Source organism: Rhinoraja longicauda, chromosome 7, assembly GCF_053455715.1.
Source record: "Rhinoraja longicauda isolate Sanriku21f chromosome 7, sRhiLon1.1, whole genome shotgun sequence".
Classification (NCBI taxonomy): domain Eukaryota; kingdom Metazoa; phylum Chordata; class Chondrichthyes; order Rajiformes; family Arhynchobatidae; genus Rhinoraja; species Rhinoraja longicauda.
In genome coordinates, this window is record NC_135959.1 from 61,251,042 (window position 1) to 61,275,792 (window position 24,751).

General features: G+C 44.7%; 1 protein-coding gene across 1 annotated transcript in view; it reads left to right on the forward strand.

The window, feature by feature from the left end:
• Positions 1-24,222, forward strand: part of LOC144595326 (melatonin receptor type 1B-like) — a 58,233-nt gene extending 34,011 nt beyond the window's left edge. Inside the window, exon 2 of the mRNA XM_078402703.1 lies at positions 22,641-24,222. Within this exon, the coding sequence (XP_078258829.1) occupies positions 22,641-23,488 (848 nt within the window). The 3' untranslated portion in view covers positions 23,489-24,222. The remainder of the gene's footprint in view (positions 1-22,640) is intronic.
• The last annotated feature ends 529 nt before the right edge of the window (positions 24,223-24,751 follow it).

Here is a 24,751-nt window from a genome sequence, read left to right on the forward strand (position 1 = left end):
TGCTAGGACTGTTGGCAGATCAATTTCCCTCCCGAGATAAATAAAGTTCTATCGTATCATATGAATACAACCCAACCAATCCAAGCAGAGCGAAGGGAAAGATGCAGAGTGCAGAATATAGTTCTCAGCATTGTAGCACAACAGTTCCAGAAACAAAATCCAATGTCCGCAATAAGATAGGTTGTATAACCAGGACTGTTCCCTAGCTTATTGAAGGACCATTCGGAAGCCTGATAACATGGGGAAAGAAGCTATTCTTGAGTCTGGGGTGCAAGTTTTCAAGCCACAGTATCTTCTGCCCGATAGGAGCAGGGAGAGGAAGGAATGACAGGGGGGGGGAAGTCTTCTGTTTTCAAGAAGCAGCGTGAAGTGTGGATGGAGTCAATGGTGGTGAGCTTGGTCTGTGTGACGGATGGGGATGCACTGGGCCTGTACTCGCTGTAGTTTAGAAGAATGAGGGGGGAGACCTCATTGAAACATACAGAATAGTGAAAGGCTGAGATAGAGTGGATGTGGAGAGGATGTTTCTACTACTGGGAGAGTCTAGGACTAGAGATCATAGCCTCTGAATTAAAGGACGTTCTTTTAGGAAGATGAGGAGAAATGTCTTTAGACAGAAAGTGGTGAATCTGTGGAATTCTTTGCCACAGAAGGCTGTGGAGGCCAAGAGGATATTTTTTAAGGCAGAGATATAGAGTCTTGATTAGTACAGGTATCAGAGGTTATGGGCAAAAGACAGGAAAAATTGGGTTAGGAGAGATAGATTGAATGGCGGAGTAGACTTGTGGGCTGAATGGCCAAATTCTACTCCTATTCCTATGACCTTATGACTTATCCACAACTATCTGCAATATCTTGTAGTCTTGAGCAGAACTACTCCAAAATCAAGCTGTGATGCCATTTGGTTGAATGGCATTTTATGGAGTTTCAGTTGGCTGCCGGCAAAGGAGTTTGGACATTATCAGTTCTGCAGATATCAATTGCATCGACGAGAGTTCCGGCATTGATGGGTTAATTCTTGAGAACCGTGAGCACGGTAGCGCAGCGGTAGAGTTGCTGCTTTACAGCGAATGCAGCGCCGGAGACTCAGGTTCGATCCTGACTACGGGTGCTGCACTGTAAGGAGTTTGTACGTTCTCCCCGTGACCTGCATGGGTTTTCTCCGAGATCTTCGGTTTCCTCCCACACTCCAAAGACGTACACGTATGTAGGTTAATTGACTGGGTAAATGTAAAAATTGTCCCTAGTGTGTGTAGGATAGTGTTAATGTACGGGGATCGCTGGGCGGCACGGACTTGGAGGGCCGAAAAGGCCTGTTTCCGGCTGTATATATATATATATATATATATATATATATGATATATTATGGGATTGGATGTCATGATAGATTCTATGTTTGGTTGGAAGCAGAGTTTAGAGTAGAGCAAGGCGATGAGTCCATAAGTTCGTAAGTTCGAGGAGCAGAATTAGGCCATTCGGCCCATCAAGCCTACTCCGCCACTCAATCATGGCTGATTTATCTTTCCCTCTCAATCCCATTCTCCTACCTTCTTGCCATAAGCCCTGACACCCTTACTAATCAAGAATTTGTTCATCTCCGATTTTGAGCAGTATTGTGTAACTTCAGACCAGGTATGGTAATGGAATTGATGTTAATCAGTTGAGGTTTTGTGGCAGTGTGCAGATACAATATCTTTACACGGGTGTTTGAGTAGATTTCTGCCTAACTCTAGATTCCCCTATTCACATTGGCTGAATGGGCTCAAGAGGCGAAATGCTCTCTCTTTCCTATTTCTGCAGGATTGTGAAGGTCAATGGATAATGTTCAAGGATATCCAACATTCTGAGTTGAGATTCCCCAAAACTCTTTAAATTTTAGTAAATCATAACACTTACATTTGGAGCCATCTGATGAAATGTGCACTGATCTGTGACAGCCATTAATAATGACAGGTTTGCTTCTCTTTCCTATTTCTGCAGGTTTGAATCTGCAATTTTGCACTTAATAGCACAATATATTGACATCATTCAACAATAAATGTGCACCAGCTTGTGCATGGTTCATTGGATTTTTTTTTAGATTTAGATTTAGAGATACAGCGCAGAAACAGGCCCTTCGGCCCACCGGGACCGCGCCGCCCAGCGATCCCCGCACACTAACACTATCCTACACCCACTAGGGACAATTTTTACATTTGCCCAGCCAATTAACCTACATACCTGTACGTCTTTGGAGTGTGGGAGGAAACCGAAGATCTCGGAGAAAACCCACGCAGGTCACGGGGAGAATGTACAAACTCCTTACAGAAGGCGCCCGTGGTCAGGATCGAACCTGAGTCTCCGGCGCTGCATTCACTGTAAGGCAGCAACTCTAACGCTGCGCCACCGTGCCGCCCACGAATCAAATGTATTTTATTGTCATGTGTACCCAAGTACAGTGAAATTCCTTTTTAATGCGTACAGTTCAGCAACAATCCTACCATACATCAGGCACAATCGTACTATGAAAGTGTAGGATGGTAGACTACACTGAGTCAGTGCATCATGTTTTAAGTGCTATCTTGTATCCTTTAAATCCAATTTTTTTCTAAAATGCAGACTTTTAATTTGTCCTGGTGGTGGCACAGGGTCCGTGTTGCAGGGGTTATCCTGGCCAGGGGATGTGTCAATGTCCTTCACCGCTGATCTGCTCTCCTGAGCCCCTGCAGGCTACGTCCGTTCCATGTGCTTGGCCACTTGGAACGGTGCCCGATCTATTGGAGCCCCAGGCTGCTTCAGGGCCTCCAGTGGCCCACAGTGCCAATCGAGCATTCCAACACTTCCTGGAAGTCGGCCCGTGAATGTACCATCCTTCACCTCTGACAGCCATCGCTCAGACTCTGTGCTCTGGGGCGCTTCCTTCAGTCGACCCAGGGCAACTTCGAGGCCCGTTCCCAGCCCGCTTACCGGAATCAATCTTTCCTTCCATCCGCCAATGCCGCCATCTGTAAGGATGGTGCAGTGGTGGTGTTTCCACGGCGATCTGTAGCAGAGAGTGAGCGTGTTTTCACAGCGACCGGTAATGGGCAGTGAATACATTTCCATGGGGACCTGCAACAGGCAATGAAAGCATTTTCACAGTGACTTGTAATGGGCAGTCAGAGCATTGCTGCGGTGACTTGTCATGGTATCCAGGGCGTTTCCACAGCGACCTGTGACAGGTGGTGACGGTGTTTCCATGGTAACTGTCACAGGCAGCGACGTCATTTCCATGGTGACCTTCAGACATAGACAATAGACAATAGACAATAGGTGCAGGCAAAATTCAGCCCTTCGAGACAGCACCGCCATTCAATGCGATCATGGCTGATCACTCTCAATCAGTACCCCGTTCCTGCCTTCTCCCCATACCCCCTCACTCCGCTATCCTTAAGAGCTCTATCCAGCTCTCTCTTGAAAGCATCCAACGAACTGGCCTCCACTGCCTTCTGAGGCAGAGAATTCCACACCTTCACCACTCTCTGACTGAAAAAGTTCTTCCTCATCTCCGTTCTAAATGGCCTACCCCTTATTCTTAAACTGTGACATCTTAGGTCATCCAGCACCTCCTCGACTGTAAAATGTACTGTCCTCAAGGCATCGCCATTAACTGGTCAATCTTCAATGGTCTGTAATGGAAGGGAACTCTCTCCCAGCTGCAGGGTGGTGAACCATACTGGGTTGTCAGTGTTCCAGCTCAAGGTCGACCCTAAAATAATTGTCCATTCCCACCACATTATTCTGTCCACTTCCACATACAACCCACCCTCCAGCTTTGCATTTTACCTCTCTTCTTTCCTTATCTGACACCCTCGTGTCTCCTTTTCAACTCTACTCATCTACAAATCATCCACCCCCCCATCAACTGTATCAACCTATTACCTGCCGGGCTTTGCCCCACCCCCTCACCTCACTTTTCCAGCTTTCTCCCCTGTACGATATTCATTCTGAAGAAAGGTCCTGATTCGAACCTCATCTGTCCATTCCCTCCACAAATGTTGCCCGACCCCCTGAGTTCTTCCAGCACTTTGATTTTTGCTCAAAATTCCAGCATCTGCAGTTTCTTGTGGTTCCATCCAAGAATTCTGTTGTATCCAAAATCTATCTCAATCCAAAATGATTACGTTTCCACAGATGGAATAGGATCCAAGTGGGAAATACCAATAAAATATTGAAAAACAAATTCAGTGGCACAGCAGTGAAGAGGCCTTACAGCATCAGAGACCCTGGTTCAATCCTGACTACAGGTGCTGAATGTACGGAGTTTTTGTACATTCTCCATGTACATGTGTGGGTTTTCTCTGGGTGCTCCAGTTTCCTCCCACACTCCAAAGATGTACAGGTTTGTAGATTAATTGGCTTCTGTAAATTGCAAATTGTATCTAGTGTGTAGGATAGTGCTAGTATCGATGATCAGAGCAGACTCGATGGGCCAGAGGGCCTGTTTCCACATTGCATCTCCAAAGTCTAAAGTAAAGTCTACATGGTACATTCAAAGACTTTGGGGATTAAAATAAGACTAGAAAGAAGCTGCAAATATTCCAAGGACAGAAGGCAAGCATTTTTAAGGGATTAGTAACAACAAAATTGGAAAGGACATTTCGGTTTCTATAGTTGTGTCACGACTCTGCTTGAATCTATATTTCAAAGGTTTCAAAGGTCTTTTATTGTCGCATGTACCAATTAAGGTACAGTGATATGCGAATTACCATGCAGCCTAACGAAACCAAAACAGCAAGACACACAATTACATAAAAGTTAACATAAACATCCACCACAATGGATTCCCAGCTTTCCTCACAGGAAGGCAAAAAAGGCCAACCTTCTTCCTCTTTATTCTCCCATGGTCGGGGCAGTCGAACCATCCGTTGGGGGAATCAAAGCACCCAAGGCTGGCGGTTGAAGCCTCTGCGTTGGGGTGATCAAAACTCCCGCATCGTGGTGATCAAAACTCCCGCATCGTGGAGTCCCCAAAGTTGGTCTCTGACCAGAAACAGTGGGCTCCATGATGTTAAAGTCCACAAGCACCCACGGTTGGAGCTCCAAGGTCAACCCCTGCAAAGGGATCATGGGCTCCGTGATGTTAAAGTCCGCAGGCTCCACGGTGGAGCTTCTCGAAGATGGTCTCCAGCAAAGGCCGCCAACTCCTCAATGTTACCGCCGCAGTGCGGACAGAGATACAATACGGGAAAAAATTGCATCTCCGTTGAGGTAAGAGATTAGAAAATGTGCACTAACTTAAAATCATGCCATAACCTATATTATGGAAACAGATCTCTTTGGTTTACTTGAGAACCAAATGTCAACTGTCAGCTGATTTAGCCTTCTAATTCCTTGTTAAAACATGGATTAACAAATCAGAGACAGAAACAATGAACAGCCTGCTGCACAACATCGGTAGATGGAAAGCAATGGTTGACTTTGCAGGGTAGAGACCCTGCATCAGGACTGAGAGTGAGTGGGGAAGGGAGGGAGCCAGTAGAAAGAGGGGAAGAGGAATGGTGAAATGGAAGTGAGAGGTGATTAGTGGAACAGGGAGTGGTAAAGGTTGCTGGCATCAGAGCCAGGTAGAAAAAGGAAAGGCATAGAGTGGGAAGGCAGAAGACTCAAAAAGGTCATGCCTAACTTCTGCCAACACATCACGTGTGTCACCAGGAGGAAAATAACTTTGGACCACTGCTACACGCCGTTCAGGAAAGGCTATAAGGTCGTTCCTCTCCCTCCTTTTAGAAAATCTGACCACGCTGCCATTTTCCTGCTGCCGGAGTATAAACAACGGATAGTACGGGTAACGGCGGTGACGAGGGACGTAAAGCGGTGGGCTGACCATTAAGAGGCCATGCTGCAAGATGCACTGAGCGATGTCGACTGGAATATGTTCCAAGCAAGTTTCATATACGTCAATGAGTTTGAGGAAGCGGTTACGGACTTCATTGCAACAATAGCCGATAACATCGTCCCCACGGTAAGGGTCAGTATCTTTTCTAATCAAAAACCCTGGGTGGTCAGGGTTGGCCTTGGAATGTTGGCCTTCGTAACAAGAGGAGTTGAGTATAGGAGCAAAGAGGTCCTTCTACAGTTGTACCGGGCCCTGGTGAGACCGCACCTGGAGTACTGTGTGCAGTTTTGGTCTCCAAATTTGAGGAAGGATATTCTTGCTATGGAGGGCGTGCAGCGTAGGTTCACTAGGTTAATTCCCGGAATGGCGGGACTGTCGTATGTTGAAAGGCTGGAGCGATTGGGCTTGTATACACTGGAATTTAGAAGGATGAGGGGGGATCTTATTGAAACATATAAGATAATTAGGGGATTGGACACATTAGAGGCAGGAAACATGTTCCCAATGTTGGGGGAGTCCAGAACAAGGGGCCACAGTTTAAGAATAAGGGGTAGGCCATTTAGAACGGAGATGAGGAAGAACTTTTTCAGTCAGAGAGTGGTGAAGGTGTGGAATTCTCTGCCTCAGAAGGCAGTGGAGGCCAGTTCGTTGGATGCTTTCAAGAGAGAGCTGGATAGAGCTCTTAAGGATAGCAGAGTGAGGGGGTATGGGGAGAAGGCAGGAACGGGGTACTGATTGAGAGTGATCAGCCATGATCGCATTGAATGGCGGTGCTGGCTCGAAGGGCTGAATGGCCTACTCCTGCACTTATTGTCTATTGCCTATTGACAGGTCTATTCACGTTGCTTTGAATGCTCGCACCGCTGCTTACAACTCCGGCCTGGCATCCGGCAACATGGACAACTACAAGGTAGAGTCCTACCGACTGCGAAGGGTGGTGAAGGACGCAAAAAGGAGGTACAGGGACAGGATGGAGTTGCAGATGGAGCAGCAGGACACCAGGCGCCTTTGGCAGAGGCTACGAACTATAACTAACTACCGGTGCAGCCCCCCCTCAACCGGAAGTGCCGGCACCTCCCTAGCTGATGACTTGAACTCCTCCTACGCACGATTCGAGACAGGCAACATTACCCCTAGCTCGCCGTCTAAAAACAATACCGCCAGCGTGCTGGCTAGTGAGGCTGGAGGGGGATCCACCGCCGGGGATGTGCACACATTCTCGGTGTCCAAGCACGACGTGAGGAGGGCTCTGACGCGTGTGAACACGAGGAAAGCTGGAGGTTCAGATGGCATATCTAGGTGAGTACTAAAGTCTTGTGCCACTCAGCATGCTCCAGTACTCACCACAATATTCTACCTCTCCTTGGCCAAGTCCATGGTCCCTGCATGCTTCAAAAGATTCATCATCGTACCAGTGCCAAAGAATGCCTCTCCAGCTTGTTTGAATGACTATCAACCGGTGGCCCTCACCTCGGTGGTCATGAAATGCTTCGAGAGGCTGATCAAGAAGCACATCTGTGCCCTCCTTCCTCGCAACATGGACCCACTACAGTTCGCATACCGTCCGAACGGATCCACGGATGATGCGGTCTCCCAGGTTCTGCACACCGCTCTCTCTCATCTTGACAGCCAGAAGGGGGGCTATGTGAGGATGCTGTTCATTGATTTTAGTTCAGCATTCAACACAATAGTCCCCAGCAGACTTGCTGAGAAGTTGCTGAAACTGGGGCTTAACACTCCCCTATGTGCCTGGGTCCTGGACTTTCTCACCGCCAGGCCCCAAGTGGTCAAGATGGGGAGACATACATCTAACCCCCTCACCCTGAACACAGGATCCCCCCAGTGTTGCGTCCTTAGCCCCCTACTGTACTCCCTGTACACACATGACTGTGGGGCCAGGTTCAGCTCAAACTCCATCATCAAGTTTGCTGACGACACTGTGGTGGTGGTCCTGATCTCCGATAACGATGAGAAGGCCTACCGGGAGGAGGTGTCTGATCTGGCACTCTGGTGTCAGGACAACAGCCTCCTCTTGAATGTCACAAAAACTAAGGAGCTCATTGTAGACTTTAGAAGGGCTCAACATCCGAGGACGTACACGCCACTGGAGATAAATGGGATTACTGTGGATGGGGTGAGCAGCTTTAAATACCTGGGAGTCCACATCGCAGAGGATTTGACATGGACAACACACATTGCCGCACTGGTGAGTAAGGCAAGGCAATGCCTTTACCACCTCAGACAGTTGAGGAAATTCAGAGTCTCTCTGAGGATCCTTCAGTGCTTCTACTCTGGGGCTGTAGAAAGCATCTTGTCCGGAAACATCACAATCTGGTTTGGGAATAGCTCTGCCCAGGACAGGAAGACTCTGCAGAGAGTAGTGCGTTCAGCTGAACGCACTATGGGAACTACATTCGCCCCCCTGCAGGACCTATACATCAGGAGGTGCAGATCCAGAGCCAGCAACATTATGGGGGACCCCGACCACCCCAGCAATGGACTGTTCCAGCTGCTACAGTCAGGCAAATGTCTCCGCTGTCATGCTGTGAAAACAGAGAGGATAAGACGGAGTTTCTTCCCACAGGCCATCAGGACTGTTAACTCTCATATCACCAGGGACTAATTTAATTTACTGTATTAATTTATTTTTTGTGTTAAAAAAAAACCTATTATTTTTAGTACTTTTAGCACAATCCGCAGGTGTTGCCACTTTCATTTCACTGCACATCTTGTATATGTATGTGACAAATAAAGTTGATGACTTGATGACTTGGGTCAGGCAGCTTCTGTGGAGAGAAATGGACAAATAACATTTCGGGTCAGGACTCTTCTTCAGGTTAGTAAGGAAGGTGATAATGGGAGCCTTTGTCTAAGGGTCTGGATAAAGTGAATTTTAGGATCTCCAATAATCAAACAACCTATTTCTGGGAACTTTTGAAGGATGGCATAATGGTGCAGCTGGAAGAGCTGCTGCCTCACAGTGCCAGCGACCTAGGTTTGATCCTGACCTTGGGTCCTGACTGTCTAGTGTTTGCATGATCGCCGTGTGACTGCTTGGATTTCCTTCAGGTGCTTCAGTTTGCTCCCACATCCCAATGATGTGCAGGTTTGTAAGTGAATTGGTCTGCAAAATTGACCCCAGGATGTAGGGAATAGATACGAAAATGGAAAAACAGAAATAGTGAGAATGTGTGATCGATGAGCGGCCTGGACTCATATGGCTAAAGGGCCTGTTTCTATGCTCTATCTCTAAACTAAACTGAGCTCCATCACATTTTATTTACCTTCTTTCAACATGTAAAAAGCCTCATATCAAAACTGCATTTCAGCACCAGAGGAGGAAATACTGTCAAAATGAATTCTTAGCCTTTGTGTGACCTAGTATATTGTTTATTTATATACACATATACACACACACACACACACACACACACACACACACACATATATATATACACACACACACACACATATATATATATATATATATATATATATATATATATGATGAATATATATATATATATATATAAACAATATACTAGGTCACTATATATATAGAAGTCCAGCTTCCCATAAAAATAAATAATTAAATAACATTAACGTCGATTATTTGGATTTCTGACTTGAAGGCATTCTGTTAAGGCCCTTCATCTTAGGAAATGGAAGAATAACAGAAAAAAAACATAAATAATACTTGTTCTATTTGAGATTATAATTATATAGTTGAATTGAATTGAAATAAGGTTGACTAACCTTGACAGCAACTTAGAAACAGAGGATGAATAGAAGAAAGATGTGCCAAAGTACAGAAACCTTCAGAATCTCAGGACATTTCAAAAACACTTTGCAGCCAACAAAATACTTTTGAGGTAGTTTGATTTCATATTGTGTATAGCAAGATCTCGCAAACAGCAATAAGACTAATTACTAGTTTTGTTTGAGGGGAAAATATTGCCATGAAGATGTGAACTATGGAAGACTATTTCAGACAAATAGTTTTGGTTTAGTATCTCATCACCATGTGAAATAGTACAATGTTAGTTGATAGGATTGGAGGGGCAGAGCTTTATTACAGGATGGGCAGGCTCGGACTATGTTCCTTCGAGCCCTGGAGGATGAAAGCTGATTTTATAGAGGTGCATAAGATCATCAGGGGAATAGATAGGGAGAACGCACAGAGCCTTTTACCCAGAATAGGGGAACCAATAACCTGAGGACATAGATTTAAGGTGAGAGGGAAACAATAGGAATCTGAGGGGCAACTTTTTCACACAGGGGATGGTGAGCAATCCAGCAGAGGAGGTATTTGAGGCAGATTCTCTGACAACATTTAAAATACATTTGGTCATGTCTATGGATAGGAACAATTGTGAGGGAAATGGGCCAAACACTGGCAGGTGGCACCGTATAGATGGGCATCTTTTTTGGCATGGGCATGTTAGGCTGAAGGGCCTATTTCCGTGCTGTGTGACTATGACTCCTAAATAAAAAGGAGACCTAAATAAAGACGAGCACATAAAGCTGGAGAAACTCAGCGGGTCAGACAGTATCTCTGGAGAAAATGAATAGGTGATGTTTCGGGTCGAGACCCTTCTTCTAAAGACCTTCTCCACCCGAAACATCGCCTATTCCTTTTCTCCAGAGATCCTGTCTGACCCACTGAGTATCTCCAGCTTTTTGTGGCTCCCTTCGGTTTAAACCAGCATCTGCAGTTCCTCCCTGCACATTTCGAACAAAATAAAGAGATTGGTATATATGACAATGAAGAGCAACAGAAACTATGGAGACCTGGGTTTCTCAAGAAGCACTGACTTCTTATCAAATGTTCAAACAAATATGATTTTCAAATACAAATTCTTATGGTATAGATGTTTATTTGTCCAGCAAATAAGAGCGGCACGGTGGTGCAGCGGTAGAGTTGCTGCCTTACAGCGAATGCAGCGCCGGAGACTCAGGTTCGATCCTGACTACGGGCGCCGTCTGTACGGAGTTTGTACGTTCTCCCCATGACCTGCGTGGGTTTTCTCAAAGATCTTCGGTTTCCTCCCACACTCCAAAAACGTACAGGTATGTACGTTAATTGGCTGGGCAAATGTAAAAATTGTCCCTAGTGGGTGTAGGATAGTGTTAGTGTGCGGGGATCGCTGGGTGGCGCGGACCCGGTGGGCCGAAGGGCCTGTTTCTGCGCTGTATCTCTATATCTAAAAAAAATTTAAATAATTTGCTGAATTTGCATTGTGCAGCAAGACAAACATGTACTGGGTCCGTCTGAAAAGATCCCAATGTTTTTTTTTGCATCAACCCCATCTCATTTGGCACCCGGCATGCGTCCCAATTGATGTATTTTTCATTCCATTCAGCTGCAAGCAGTTTCTTGCACCGCAGTGACAGCAGAGCTTCAGCCCTTAAAGGCACACTTCCCGTGTCAACTGAAGAGCAACGATAGATGTAAGGATTGGCATGGGAGAGAGTGAAGCTGCAGTGGAGAGCGAGAGGATACCAAGGAGAAGCAAGATTTATGCTAGGATGAGTGTCCTTTGGAGACACAAGGAAGTGCAGATGCTGGAAGCTTGTGCAAAACGCAAAGTGTAGGAGGAACTCAGCAGGCCAGGCAGCATCCATGGAGGAGGGTATTTATTCACAAAATGCTGGAGTAACTCAGCAGGTCAGGCAGCATCTCAGTCTGAAGAAGGGTCTCGACCCGAAACGTCGCCCATCCCTTCTCTCCCGAGATGCTGCCTGACCTGCTGAGTTACTCCAGCATTTTGTGAATAAATACCATCGATTTGTACCAGCATCTGCAGTAATTTTCTTATACTCCATGGAGGAGGGAATGAATGGGCAACATTTTGGGTCAGAATCCTTCTTCAGAATGTCCTTTGTGCCAGGAGATTTGCTACACCAGCCTTTTGTGGAGCTTGCCAAGCATGGAGGGTGTCTTGTTCTCCAGGAGCAACATTGCAATAGAGCAAAGACAGACACAAAATGCTGGAGTAACTCAGCAGGCCAGGCAGCATCTCTGAAAAAGGGTTTCGACCTGAAACGTCACCCATTCCTTCTCTCCAGGGATGCTGCCTGCCCCGCTGGGTTACTCCAGCATTTTGTGGTTATCTTCGGCGTAAAGCAGCATCTGCAGTTCCTTCCTACACATTCCAATAGAGCAATGCAGATAAATTTAAAAAAACAATCTCACTTGATATGTAAAGGTGATCACTATTAAGTACAATGTGGCCCCTAACTCGCATATCCTTACTATGACAGACATGTGCATGCTCGCTCACTCGCTCACTCACACACCTCAAGACTAGAATGCTGTAAATTATCATTGAGTCTTGTCTTTCATCTCCTCACTTGACCAAGGCTACTGGAAGCTGACAACAGCCACCTGAGCTGAGTGAAATTGAAGCAATCTACAGATTCAGGAATTCTAAAACAAAACAGAAGATACTCCACAGGTCAGGCCACATCTACGAGAAGAGAAACGGGGCTATTATTTTAGGTCAGAGACTCTTTGTCAGGACTGGGAAGAAATTCTCAGCTTATTCCTATGGTTACCCCAGTTGAACACTATCAGAGACATCTCTCCTCCCCCACCCTCCCTGCAACTTAATCTGCTTACTCTGCCTCTTCCTCAGTTCTGACGAAGGGACTCCAAGCTGAAATGTTCACACTATTTCTACTCCCACGGAAGCAGCCTGACCTGCTGAGTATTTCCCACATTTTCTGATTGAACTAAGAACTGATTTTGAACAGAGTGGTGAATGTAGGAATTGAACATCTGTTAGTCAAGGTCTACCAGCTGCCTCTGCAATGAATAATAATGATAGAACTTTATTTATCCCAGGAGGATAAATACAGCAGATCTCAGCAGATTGGAAGACCATTCCAGATCCTAGAAAGGGCCATTGGCCTGAAGGAGACAAACGTTGCTGTGACCTCCTTGCAACGTGAGCTTTGTCCTTGTACCTGATTCTTGGATTTCATGCTCACATATGGTCCACAGCTAGCCAACCAAGGCAGCAGCATCAACAGGATGAGAGTGACAGCCTGGGGCCGACCCTTTGTGAAAATCCACCACCAATACCCCCAGAGCCATGTAGGGAAAGGGAAAGGTTCAGCGGAGCACCACGGTATAGCCACAGAACATTAACGCCAATCTACATGTACCCAGATTATTCAGGAGAGCATCATCTAGGGTGTTAAAAGACAAAATATTCTGTAGTAAGTTGATGCCAGCTTTTCATTTCTTTGATTATATTTTCAATTTACTGTGTAATTACCATGCTGAACATATGCTGTGAAGGAAAGAGTTATTCTACAGCTTCATATGATCCTCCATCATCTACCATTATCTCATAATGATTTTAGAATTTCAGCCACGTAACAAAAGGTTTACCCTTGTTAGCACCATCTCGTGCGTATAAATATATGCAATTTAAAGTGTTGGTTTGGAATGAATTCAGACAACTACTTTGATATTGATATCAGTTGCTTTCTATCCTTTCCTTGATATAATGTCTTTTCGATTCTTGAGGTGTTCGGGATTTGTCAGCAGATCTCATATGAGCACAGCCTGGATCCTGGGATGCCTGCAAAGTTGCCAAATCTGTGCCTGTGCTATGGCACCTCCCCTTATCATATCATATCATATATATACAGCCGGAAACAGGCCTTTTCGGCCCTCCAAGTCCGTGCCGCCCAGCGATCCCCGTACATTAACATTATCCTACCCCCACTAGGACAATTTTTTACATTTACCCAGCCAATTAACCTACATACCTGTACGTCTTTGGAGTGTGGGAGGAAACCGAAGATCTCGGAGAAAACCCACGCAGGTCACGGGGAGAACGTACAAACTCCTTACAGTGCAGCACCCATAGTCAGGATCGAACCTGAGTCTCCGGCGCTGCATTCGCTGTAAAGCAGCAACTCTACCGCTGCGCTACCGTGCCGCCCTTCACTGAAATAAAAGCATGTCAAATGGCTTCTTTGTTACTGAACTTGAGTGACCTCTATTACTTTAATAAGCTGCAAACTGATACTGTATGTCGCAGTCGCCAGTTGAAATAATCCTGACATTAAGAAATTGGCAATAACTGTGACCCTGATCTTTGCAGTGAGAACTGTTCTGGCATGTTTGTGGCTGGAGACCTTCTCACAAAATGTCACGCAACTCTGCGATGACTGCTGTAAATGATTGCAGCCTGTGGAGGTGTTGCACGTCAGAGAGGTCAGGGCAAGCTGATGGGGTCTTTGTATCTTTCCGTATCTGTGTCTCCTCCCCCAGGGTCCCTGTCCTTCTGTATTTGCCTTAATTGCCCGCAGTGCTTCGCCTGAAGGTCCCAATCTTAAACTGCGGTATGCCACAATTAGTCAATAAGACAATTACATGTCCAAAAGCACTGGATGTTACATTTATCAAAGTGTGAGCACATTTTAAGGAGTACAAGACATCTCCTGTGATGGCAATTGCTTTGATGTCTCCCATTGATTGCTGAGTGGCGCTTTCAATGGTGCCTGAATGGGCAAATTTGTAGGCTCTGAGTTTTAATTTATGACTACAATGGTGGAACATTGCACTGCACAACAATGGATGCTGTTTGATGTTTGTGTGCAACAACAGGGACATGTGAGATATGTGAATGCAATCAGGAGAAGCCCAGTCCAGTTTTGTGATTGGTGTTATTTGACCCACAAATGGTTAAATCAATATTCAATCAAGTGAACACGGAAATAAACTGCAACAATTTCCAGGCAATATTAGATTATTCAGGAAATATTTGAAGCAATTGCTTACATTTATTTTCTTTTTGAAGGCATCGTTTATAAATGATCGCATTGTCAGTAGTTCACAGACATGCTTCATAATTTTCTTTAGAAATTTGTGAATTTGACAGCTATTGCTCTGCTGTTGAAATTTTAAGAAAATGAGGTTTAATTCTGGTTCAGTCTGAAGAAGGGTCTCGACCCGAAACGTCACCCATTCCTTCTCTCCTGAGATGCTGCCTGACCCGCTGAGTTACTCCAGCATTTTGTGATACCTTTAATTCGGGTTCAGATCTTTAATGCATACAAACTGATGCAAGTTAACTGTAACAAAGTATTTGGGACAAATTACACAATAGATTTAATATGCATATAACTGACATAAAAGATGATTTATCCTCCATGTGAAGCTCCATTTAATTCTAGGATTTATTGATCACATTATTGCTGCTGGTGAGCGGAACTTTTAGCAGTGGTGAATCACTGAGTAATATAAGTGTGTGTACTGAAATCAATCAAAAACTGTATATTCTGGGCATTGTACTCCCACATACAATCTTGAAACTGTGGCCCAAAAAGAAATTTAAGAATAAGGGGTGGGCCATTTAGAATGGAGATGAGGATTGTGAATCTGTGGAATTCTCTGCCTCAGAAGGCAGTGGAGGCCAATTCTCTGGATGTTTCAAGAGAGAGAGTTAGATAGACTTAAAGATAGTGGAGTCAAGGGATATGGGGAGAAGGCAGGAACAGGGTACTGATTGTGGATGATCAGCCATGATCACAGTGAATTGTGATGCTGGCTCGAAGGGCTGAATGGCCTACTCCTGCGCCTATTGTCTATTGTAATTATATTGTCTATTGTAAAGAAAACAATGAATTATGTGCCAATCCTGGCATATTCAAGAACTGTCTGCTAATACTCAATAGTAGATGGAGGGACAGGTCAGGGAAGGGGAGAGGATGGCAATGGTTTTCTTGGTGCTTTTTTAAAAGTACGTTTTTACAGCACTCTTTTAAGTACAACTACCATGTTATGCTTCAATTTTTAAGGAATTTAGTTTAGTTTAGTTTTAGTTTAGAGAGATAGCGAGAAAACAGGCCTTTCCGCCCACCGTGTCCGCGCGGACGAGCGATCCCCGCACATTACCACTATCCTACACACACTAGGGACAATTTACACATACACCAAGCCAATTAACCTACATACCTGTACGTCTTTGGAGTGTGGGAGGAAACCGAAGATCTTGGAGAAAACCCATGCGGTCACGGGGAGAACGTACAAACTCAGTACAGACAGCACCCGTGTTCGGGATTGAACCCGGTCTCCGGTGCTGCAAGCGCTGCAAGGTAGCAACTCTACTGCTGCACCTCCGTGCCACCCCAAGATTTTGTCCCAGAACTTTACATGGCTCCCTGTTTCTCTTCCATTTGTTACGTTTTACCATTGAAAGTTCACTTCCTGTCGTTGTTCTTCTTTCCGAAGTGCAAAATCACATATTACTCCACCACAACATTAATTAACTGTATTTTGGATGTCCCTTTCAAACTAAATTTGCTACTTTGATAAATTAATTAAGATTTCTGATGAAGAATTTTATGTTCTAAATGTGCTTTCCCTATCAATTATTTTCTGTCTTTCAATCCAGATTCACTGAAGCAAAGTGAAGTTTAATGTTAGAGATGTTCTGGGCCCTCGTCACTCAGTTCCATTTTAGCCAAATTGTGCTTGACAACCAAAAACACATGAATGCTCTACTGAACATAAATAGGCCCTTCAGACCACTGAGTTTGTGCCAGACACCAAGCATACCGTTATACTAATCTGATTTTATTCTCCCCAATTCTTATTTGTCCCACAAGATTCTACCAATTCATCTACACACTCAAGGCTATTTACAATGGCCGTAACTTGCCAACCCACATGTTTTAGAGATGTGGGGGGAAACCAGCACAGTCACAGGTAGAATACATAGACAAAACTCCAGATGGACAGACCAGAGGCTCGGATTGAATGCAGTTTAGCAGAGCTGTGAGGCATTAACTCGATTCGCTGCACCACTGTGCCGTCATATACTGACTATTAAGTCTACTGATCTTTACAACTGGCTGGGCTTGGACTACTGCCAGCTATATAAGATTGGGCCTGCGATTTAAATGATCATCACACCTCAGTAGTGTCTTCAGCACTCAACTTGTTTTATAGAAGTTCAGTTCAGAGCCTTGAGATAATTCCTGCTTTCCCTCTCTATCCCCTCCCTCTTCCCAGTTCTCCCACTAGTTTTCCTGTCTCCGACTACATTCTATCATTGTCCCGCCCCCTCCCCTGACATCAGTCTGAAGAACGGTCTCGACCCGCAACGTCACCCATTCCTTCTCTTCCGAGATGCTACCTGCCCCGCTGAGTTACTCCAGTATTTTGTGTCTACTTTCAGTTCAGAGCTCCTTGGATTTTCATGGCATGTTGGAGCAGCAAGTTCAGACATTTTTGGTATAAGTAGGTCACAAAGATGCCTTTATGATACAACTGCATGATCCCTTCAATACTGTTCAGTTTTATGTGTATTCACTGAAAATTTGGCATCAACAGAGAAATATAATTCCACTTCCAATTCATCAGCATTCTCCACGGATGGTTAGAAGGATAAGTTGAAATTCCTAAGTACCTTTGAGGAAGGGGTTACTGAATGCAACATGCAACATGATATCCCACCAACTACACCATGACGCTCATGTAATGTCCCTGTATCATTATCAACGAGCACTTTATTAATTTGCCTAGCATTCAGATGGTTCACCTGGCCTTCATATTCTTAATACTTGCCCGAACTTAACGCAACCATCCTATGTCTGATACACACTATTGAAACATGGCCAGTCCACTCATACATATCATCATGTACATAAAATCAAAGAGCAGAAGCTCAAATTGAAGCTCGGTTTGCTGCCTGTTCAGGGATGCAGTAAATCATACTAAGCTTCCATTCGGTCTATAATGTGCTCTCAAAGTATGAATTATTTGACACATTTGCTTTGTCTCTTTGTATTCACTGTGTCTGTAGATGTATGCAATGTAAATGTCTTCAGGCTCACACTGAATTATCAGTTATGTGTTTAACTTTTTATCATGTATTGCTGACACTCTGAAGTATACTCCCTTTGATGTTTCCGTGCTATTAATATAAATGTAATATTTTGTTTATTAATTCATGATTGTAGTTTCTACATACAAACTATTATCGATGTGACAGTCCCAGCCAGTAAGTCCAGCAAGTGATCTCTTTTTTTGTTGCAATCTGCTCCAGTTTGAATCAGAAGCATCAGTTTTGTAAGTACTATTTGGAAATAAAAAAAGTCTCAATTTTTAGAGGACAGACCCTTGTACGTGTTTATGCTTTATTCTTAATTGTTAACTGTATGTTTGTGTTGTCATTTGTGAATGGAGCACCAAGGCACATTCCTTGTATCTGCATACTTGGCCAATAAACTTATTCATTCGTTATTAACCGAAGGACATTGAAAATCAGACACCAGAATCAGAGCAATGATTTGGTATTCAGTTCATGGCAGTCCTGCTTTCTTTGCTGTTTATTTAATAAAACATCAAGGCTCAAAGTCAACCCCGAGTTAAAACATCAAGGGTCACTGACCTTTATTACTGATTCCTTAATCCATATTCCTACATATCATTCCAGGAACAGACTCCATGTACCCTAATATGAAATTAGAAAATTAAAGAGTGATTGCTGTGACTGCTCAAGTTTATTGTCAAATGCACAAGTATGGTGAGGTACAGGTACACTTAAAAACTTGCTGCAGCAGCATTACAGGCACATAGACACAGACTTCACACAAAAAAAATTAGACACAAGTTCTACAAGACGGTGAATCTGCAGCCCTTCGGTGGTAATGAGAAGAGAACATGATCCAAATGGTGGGGATCCTCGATGATATGTGCCATCTCCTTGAAGCACTACCGTATGTAGATGATTTTGTGGGTGTGAATGTCTGTGTCCATGATAGACCGACCTGTCCACCACGCTCTGCAGCATCTTGCATTCCTGTACAATGGATTTGCTGTACCAGGCCATGATGCAAACAGTCAGGGCAATGTACTACACACAGTTTTCTAGCTGCTGATTCACATGGTTGTGGAGCACTGAACCGTGAATGTTTGAAGGGATTTTAACAGGTATGTTTAATGGTTTGAATTATAAATCTATCAAGTCAGTATTCAAGGAATTAATTAGTTAGTTGTCAATAAGCCCAAGAAAGTCCCAACGTTCTCAGACCTGTTTATTCGATGGGTTTTATATAGAAGACATTCCAAACACATGATAGAAATGGATAGATAATGAGCAATTATAGTTAATTATGGCCACAGTTAAAAATAACATTTTACATGTTAATCATTTGGATGTTTCTGCTGCTTAGGGGTGAACTAATTCGATGACAATAAGACTGTATACACACTTCTTAAATACTCAAAGTTTTATTATCCATTTAACTCACAAATCAAGCTCTATCATGGATACAATTTTGGAGTTTCTGATCAGATCGAAACCCTGTTCAATACATTACTTCTTGTATTTATTCACAAAGTGCTGGAGTAACTCAGCAGGTCGGGCAGCATCTCGGGAGAGAAGGAATGGGTGACGTTTCGGGTCGAGACCCTTCTTCAGACTGATGAAGAAGGGTCTCGACCCGAAACGTCACCCATTCCTTCTCTCCCGAGATGCTGCCTGACCTGCTGAGTTACTCCAGCACTTTGTGAATAAATACCTTCGATTTGTACCAGCACCTGCAGTTATTTTCTTATCTTACATTACTTCTTGTAATTTCCCTGATCTGATTTAACTCGCTTTTTAAATACAATGATACTGTTAAGCTATTGTTAGAGGGAACTGCAGATGCTGGTTTACATTGAAGATAGACACAAAATGCTGGAGTAACTCTACGGGACAGGCAGCATCTCTGGGGAGAAGGAATGGGTGACATTTTGGATCGGGACCCTTCTTCAGACTCTGAAGAAGGGTCTCGACCCAAAAAGTGACCCATTCCTTCTATCCAGAGATGCTGCCTGTCTTACTGAGTTACGCCAGCATTTTCTTTATCTGCAAGCTATTGTTAGAGATTAGTGAGATTGCTGAGCGTGGAAGGGAAGGTGTTTTTCAGCATTGTCTCTCGAAGATTAAACTGAGTTTCTCCTCAGAAACAGCTACATCGACCCCTCAGTGCAGAAGGGCGGGATTCCTGGAGTTCCCGGCTGCTTGGAGCACACTTGAGTAGTCACGCAGCTCATCAGAGAAGCCCATGAAAACAGAGGCGACCTAGTTGTTCTGTAGTTGGACCTGGCAAATGCCTGTGGGTCCATACTGCACAGACTGGTTGAGCTTGCACTACACCGCCACCATGTTCCCAGTAAGATCAAGGTCCTGATCCTGGATTATTACCATAATTTCAGGCTGAGGGTGACTTCTGGGTCAGAAACATCAGACTGGCATGGGCTTGAAAAAGGAATAATAATGGGCTGCACCATTTCTGTTATTCTTTTTACTCTTGCCATGAACATGGTGGCCAAGTCAGCCGAGGTGGAATGCAGAGGCCTCCTAACCAAGTCTGGTGTACGACAGCCCCCAATAAGAGCTTTTATGGACGACCTTACCATCACCACAACATCGGTCCCAGGGAGTAGGTGGATCCTACAGGGTCTTGAGAAACTTATCACCTGGGCAAGGATGAGTTTCAAGCCAATCAAGTCAAGGTCCATGGTGCTGAAGAAGGGGAAGGTGACTGACAAATTCCACTTCTTTATTATCTGGAACTGCCATTCCCTCCATCACTGAGAAACCTGTCAAGAGTTTGGGGAAGCTTTTTGACGCAACTCTGAAAGACTCTGCCGCCATTCAAAAGTCCATCGAAGACCTTGAAGCCTGGCTCACCAAAGTCGACAAGTCCGGCCTGCCTGGCAGATTCAAGGCCTGGATCTATCAGCATTCCATCCTGCCCCGTGTCCTGGGGCCTCTCCTGGTTTACGCTGTTCCATTGACCACAGTTGAGTCCCTCGGAAGGAAGATCAGTGGCTTTCTTCGCAAGTGGCTTGGCCTTCCCCGCATCCTCAACAGTGCAGCACTGTACGGGACCAGTAACATCTTGCAGCTCCCATTCAGTGGCCTCACTGAAGAGTTTATGGTGGCACGGACAAGAGAAGCCCTACGGTACAGGGACTCCAGTGACCAGAAGGTGTCATCGGCTGGCATCGAGGTGAGAACAGGGAGGAAATAGAGGGCGGAGAAAGCAGTGGAGGTGGCAGAGTCATGCCTAGGACAAAAGGCATTGGTGGGAGTCATAGCAACTGGCAGAGCGGGCTTGGGGTACTCCCCTAAGACCCAGGTTGGCAAGGCCCCGGGCAAGGAGAGACACCATCTCATCCAGGAAGAGGTCCGAGCAGGTGTGGGGGAAAGAGCGTGTGAGCAGGACGGTGGGGCTCAGGCAGCAGGGAGCGTGGACAAGGTGGGAGAGCATACTGCAGCGCAGGATTACCTGGTCAAACATCATGCAGGCAGATTTCCAGCGCGTCCGGTTCCAAGCTTGTCCAAGCTGTCTCCGATGCCCTACCAAGCCCAGCAAACCTCCACGTCTGGGGCAAGAGCGTGACACCTTCCTGCCCACTTTGCACTGGAAGGGGATCATGAGAACATCTCCTCAGCAGCTGCCCAAAGTCCCTTGGTGAAGGTCGCTATCGATGGCGCCACGACCAGGTGCTTAAGGTGTTTGCTGAGAGCATAGCCACTGCCATCAGTAGCAGCAAACACCACCACGCCCCGAAGAAATCAATCACTTTTGTCAAAGCTGGAGGGAAGCCTCGACCACAACCAAAAACAAGGGCGGGCCTCCTCTACACGGCCACTGACTGGCAGCTGCACGTCCATCTGGGCAAACAGCTGAAATTTCCACAGCACATCACAGCAACATCACCTCGGCCAGACATGATCATCACCTCCGAAACAGCTGATCATTCTGGAGCTGACAGTGCCCTGGGAAGAGCGTATGGAAGAAGCAAATGAAAGGAAACGCGCAAAGTACTAGGAGGTGGTGGAGATGTGCCGGGACAGAGGCTGGAAGACAGGCTATGAACCCATAGAGGTGGGCTGTAGAGGCTTTGCAGGACGCTCACTCTGCAAAGTCCTCAACCAATTGGGCATTACGGGGCTGGCAAAGAAGAGGGCCATTCAATCCACAAGCGAAGCCGCAGAGAAAGCCACTAGGTGGCTTTGGATTAAGAGGGCTGATCCGTGGGCGGTTGCTGCTGGGACGCAAGTCGGGCCCTGATCAACCCCGGCTTAGTCGCCTGGGCGAGGGTGTCTGATGTTGTGAGACCCGAAACACCCGATGACCCCAGGTCACATCACTGAGGATGCGTCCCAGTGCATCCAGAAGATGTATCTTGCACACAGATGGCTTCATCTCTTTATTCACTTTCTATATCCTGAACTCACAGATTGGACTGGTGTCGGGCTGCGTCTAATTCAGGATTCCTTCATCATTACGACACAGATGCTAATCTTAAACGTCTTTAACACTTTTCCTATGGTGAACAGGATCCTTCTCTACCTTTAAATCTGGTACAAGCTTGTAACTTGTGCACACAAGTTAGTAGCACAAGTTAAGTTATTAATTTATTGACCTGTTCTCATTACTATATATTATTTGGGTGTATTGCACTTAGATCCCTGTTAAGCTGCTGCAAGTAAGAATGTTATAGTTCCGTTGTTGGTACGTAATGATGACTCTCTTGCCTCTTGCCATTCTTTGCCATTTATGCTCACATTTATTTGCTCCCCGGATGGTAAATCGCAGCTGATTAGAACAAGTAATCAGTATTAAGCAAAATACAGAGTAGAGGGAGTTGGCAATATACTTTTCATTTTAAAGTCACGATTGTATGTCATTTTTATTGGGGTAAATAGTGCTTGAATTAATGGAAGTAATGGATATTTTTCTTATTCTTTTGCAGGTAACGCGTTTGTTGTAAGCTTGGCGTTTGCTGATCTTGTGGTGGCTGTGTATCCGTATCCACTGGTGCTCTTTGCAATTTTTCACAATGGATGGTTCCTCGGTGATATTCATTGTAAACTGAGTGGCTTTTTGATGGGTCTAAGTGTAATAGGGTCAATTTTCAACGTCACAGCAATTGCAATTAACAGATATTGCTACATCTGTCACAGTCTGACTTATGACAAACTATACAGCTGTCGAAACACAATGATATTCGTGTTTCTTACTTGGACATTGACTGTGTTTGCAATTATACCTAATTTCTTTGTTGGATCGATACAGTACGATGCCCGTGTCTATTCCTGTACTTTTACTCAGACGGTTAGTCCTTCTTACACCATTGCTGTGGTGATAGTTCACTTCCTAGTTCCTATCGCAGTTGTGTCATTCTGTTACCTGCAAATCTGGATTTTGGTTATCCAAGTAAGAAGACGTGTCAAAACGGACATGGGACCAAGGCTAAAGCAGAGTGACTTCAGAAACTTTCTGACCATGTTTGTGGTATTTGTGTTGTTTGCATTTTGCTGGGCGCCCCTGAACCTCATTGGCCTGGCTGTGGCTATAAACCCACAGAAGATCGCACCAAAAATTCCAGAGTGGTTATTTGTCCTCAGTTACTTCATGGCCTACTTTAACAGTTGTCTTGATGCAATTATATATGGACTGATGAACCAAAACTTCAGAAAAGAATATAAAAGAATCATAATGTCCTTGACGACGCCACGCCTTTTGTTTCAAGATACATCACGAGGAGGAACTGAGGCAATGAAGACTAAACCGTCACCTGCAATAAATAACAATGATTAAGTTAAAGGAAACTCTTTGTAAAATGCAATTTCAGATTATTTCTGTTCAAAATTCTACCATGTTGAAACAGCAAAATGTGTTCCTTCACTGTATTTTTTTGTTGTTGTAAGTACTATTAGACAGTTATGATTTTACTGCAGATTACTGAAATGATGAATGGCTCTTAGAGTTGGTGGTGTTGAGCATGGAATGGTATTCGATTACTGCAGTTTTGAAATCTCAGCTCAATATGTTTCAATGATTAAAGGAAAAATTCTGGTCATCAGCCATTCAATCTTCCCCACAATCTTGCCAAAGTATTTTTTTGCCCAATGAACACACCAGCCCAAGTACATACTAACTCCAGGAATATTCCTTTTAGATAATATACTTCATATTTGCACAATTTATAAGGGCTTCTGTGGAATTTATGCTGTGGATCTGGTGAACACTTACGAATGTGCACTTCCATGGTGTATACTTGATACAAGTTGAACACTGCCGTGCAGTATAATGGGCAAGTCTGGAGTAATGAGATTATATATTTTGTACATGAGCTGAATTAAACTTAGGTCAGTTTTGTGTAGTTCCATGGTGCCATTGATATAACAAATCCTTAAGTGTATATCATATCATATCATATCATATATATACAGCCGGAAACAGGCCTTTTCGGCCCTCCAAGTCCGTGCCGCCCAGTGATCCCCGTACATTAACACTATCCTACACCCACTAGGGACAATTTTTTACATTTTACCCAGCCAATTAACCTACATACCTGTACGTCTTTGGAGTGTGGGAGGAAACCGAAGATCTCGGAGTAAACCCACGCAGGTCACGGGGAGAACGTACAAACTCCTTACAGTGCAGCACCCGTAGTCAGGATCGAACCTGAGTCTCCGGCGCTGCATTCGCTGTAAAGCAGCAACTCTACCGCTGCGCTACCGTGCCGCCCATATGCACAAGCACACACGCACGTTCAACATAACTAAACCTTAATGCAATAGCATTGCAGATCATTGTTACATTTAATTGCAGTTTTTGATGACAAGATTAGGAAAACTGCAAATGCTAAAGAACTGACACAATCACCAAATAAATCTTTTTATTTTAATTGACATCAATTAAAAAAAAATCAAGAAGAGTGAGAGGCGAAGAGATGATGAACAAGATTATGTTGATTGCATTTCACTGTGACCAAAGCTCGAAATTACTGAAAACAACCCAACAAACAATCTGGAGGAGGTATTCTGGGGGTCGGGCAGCAACTGGGCAGGGAGGGAG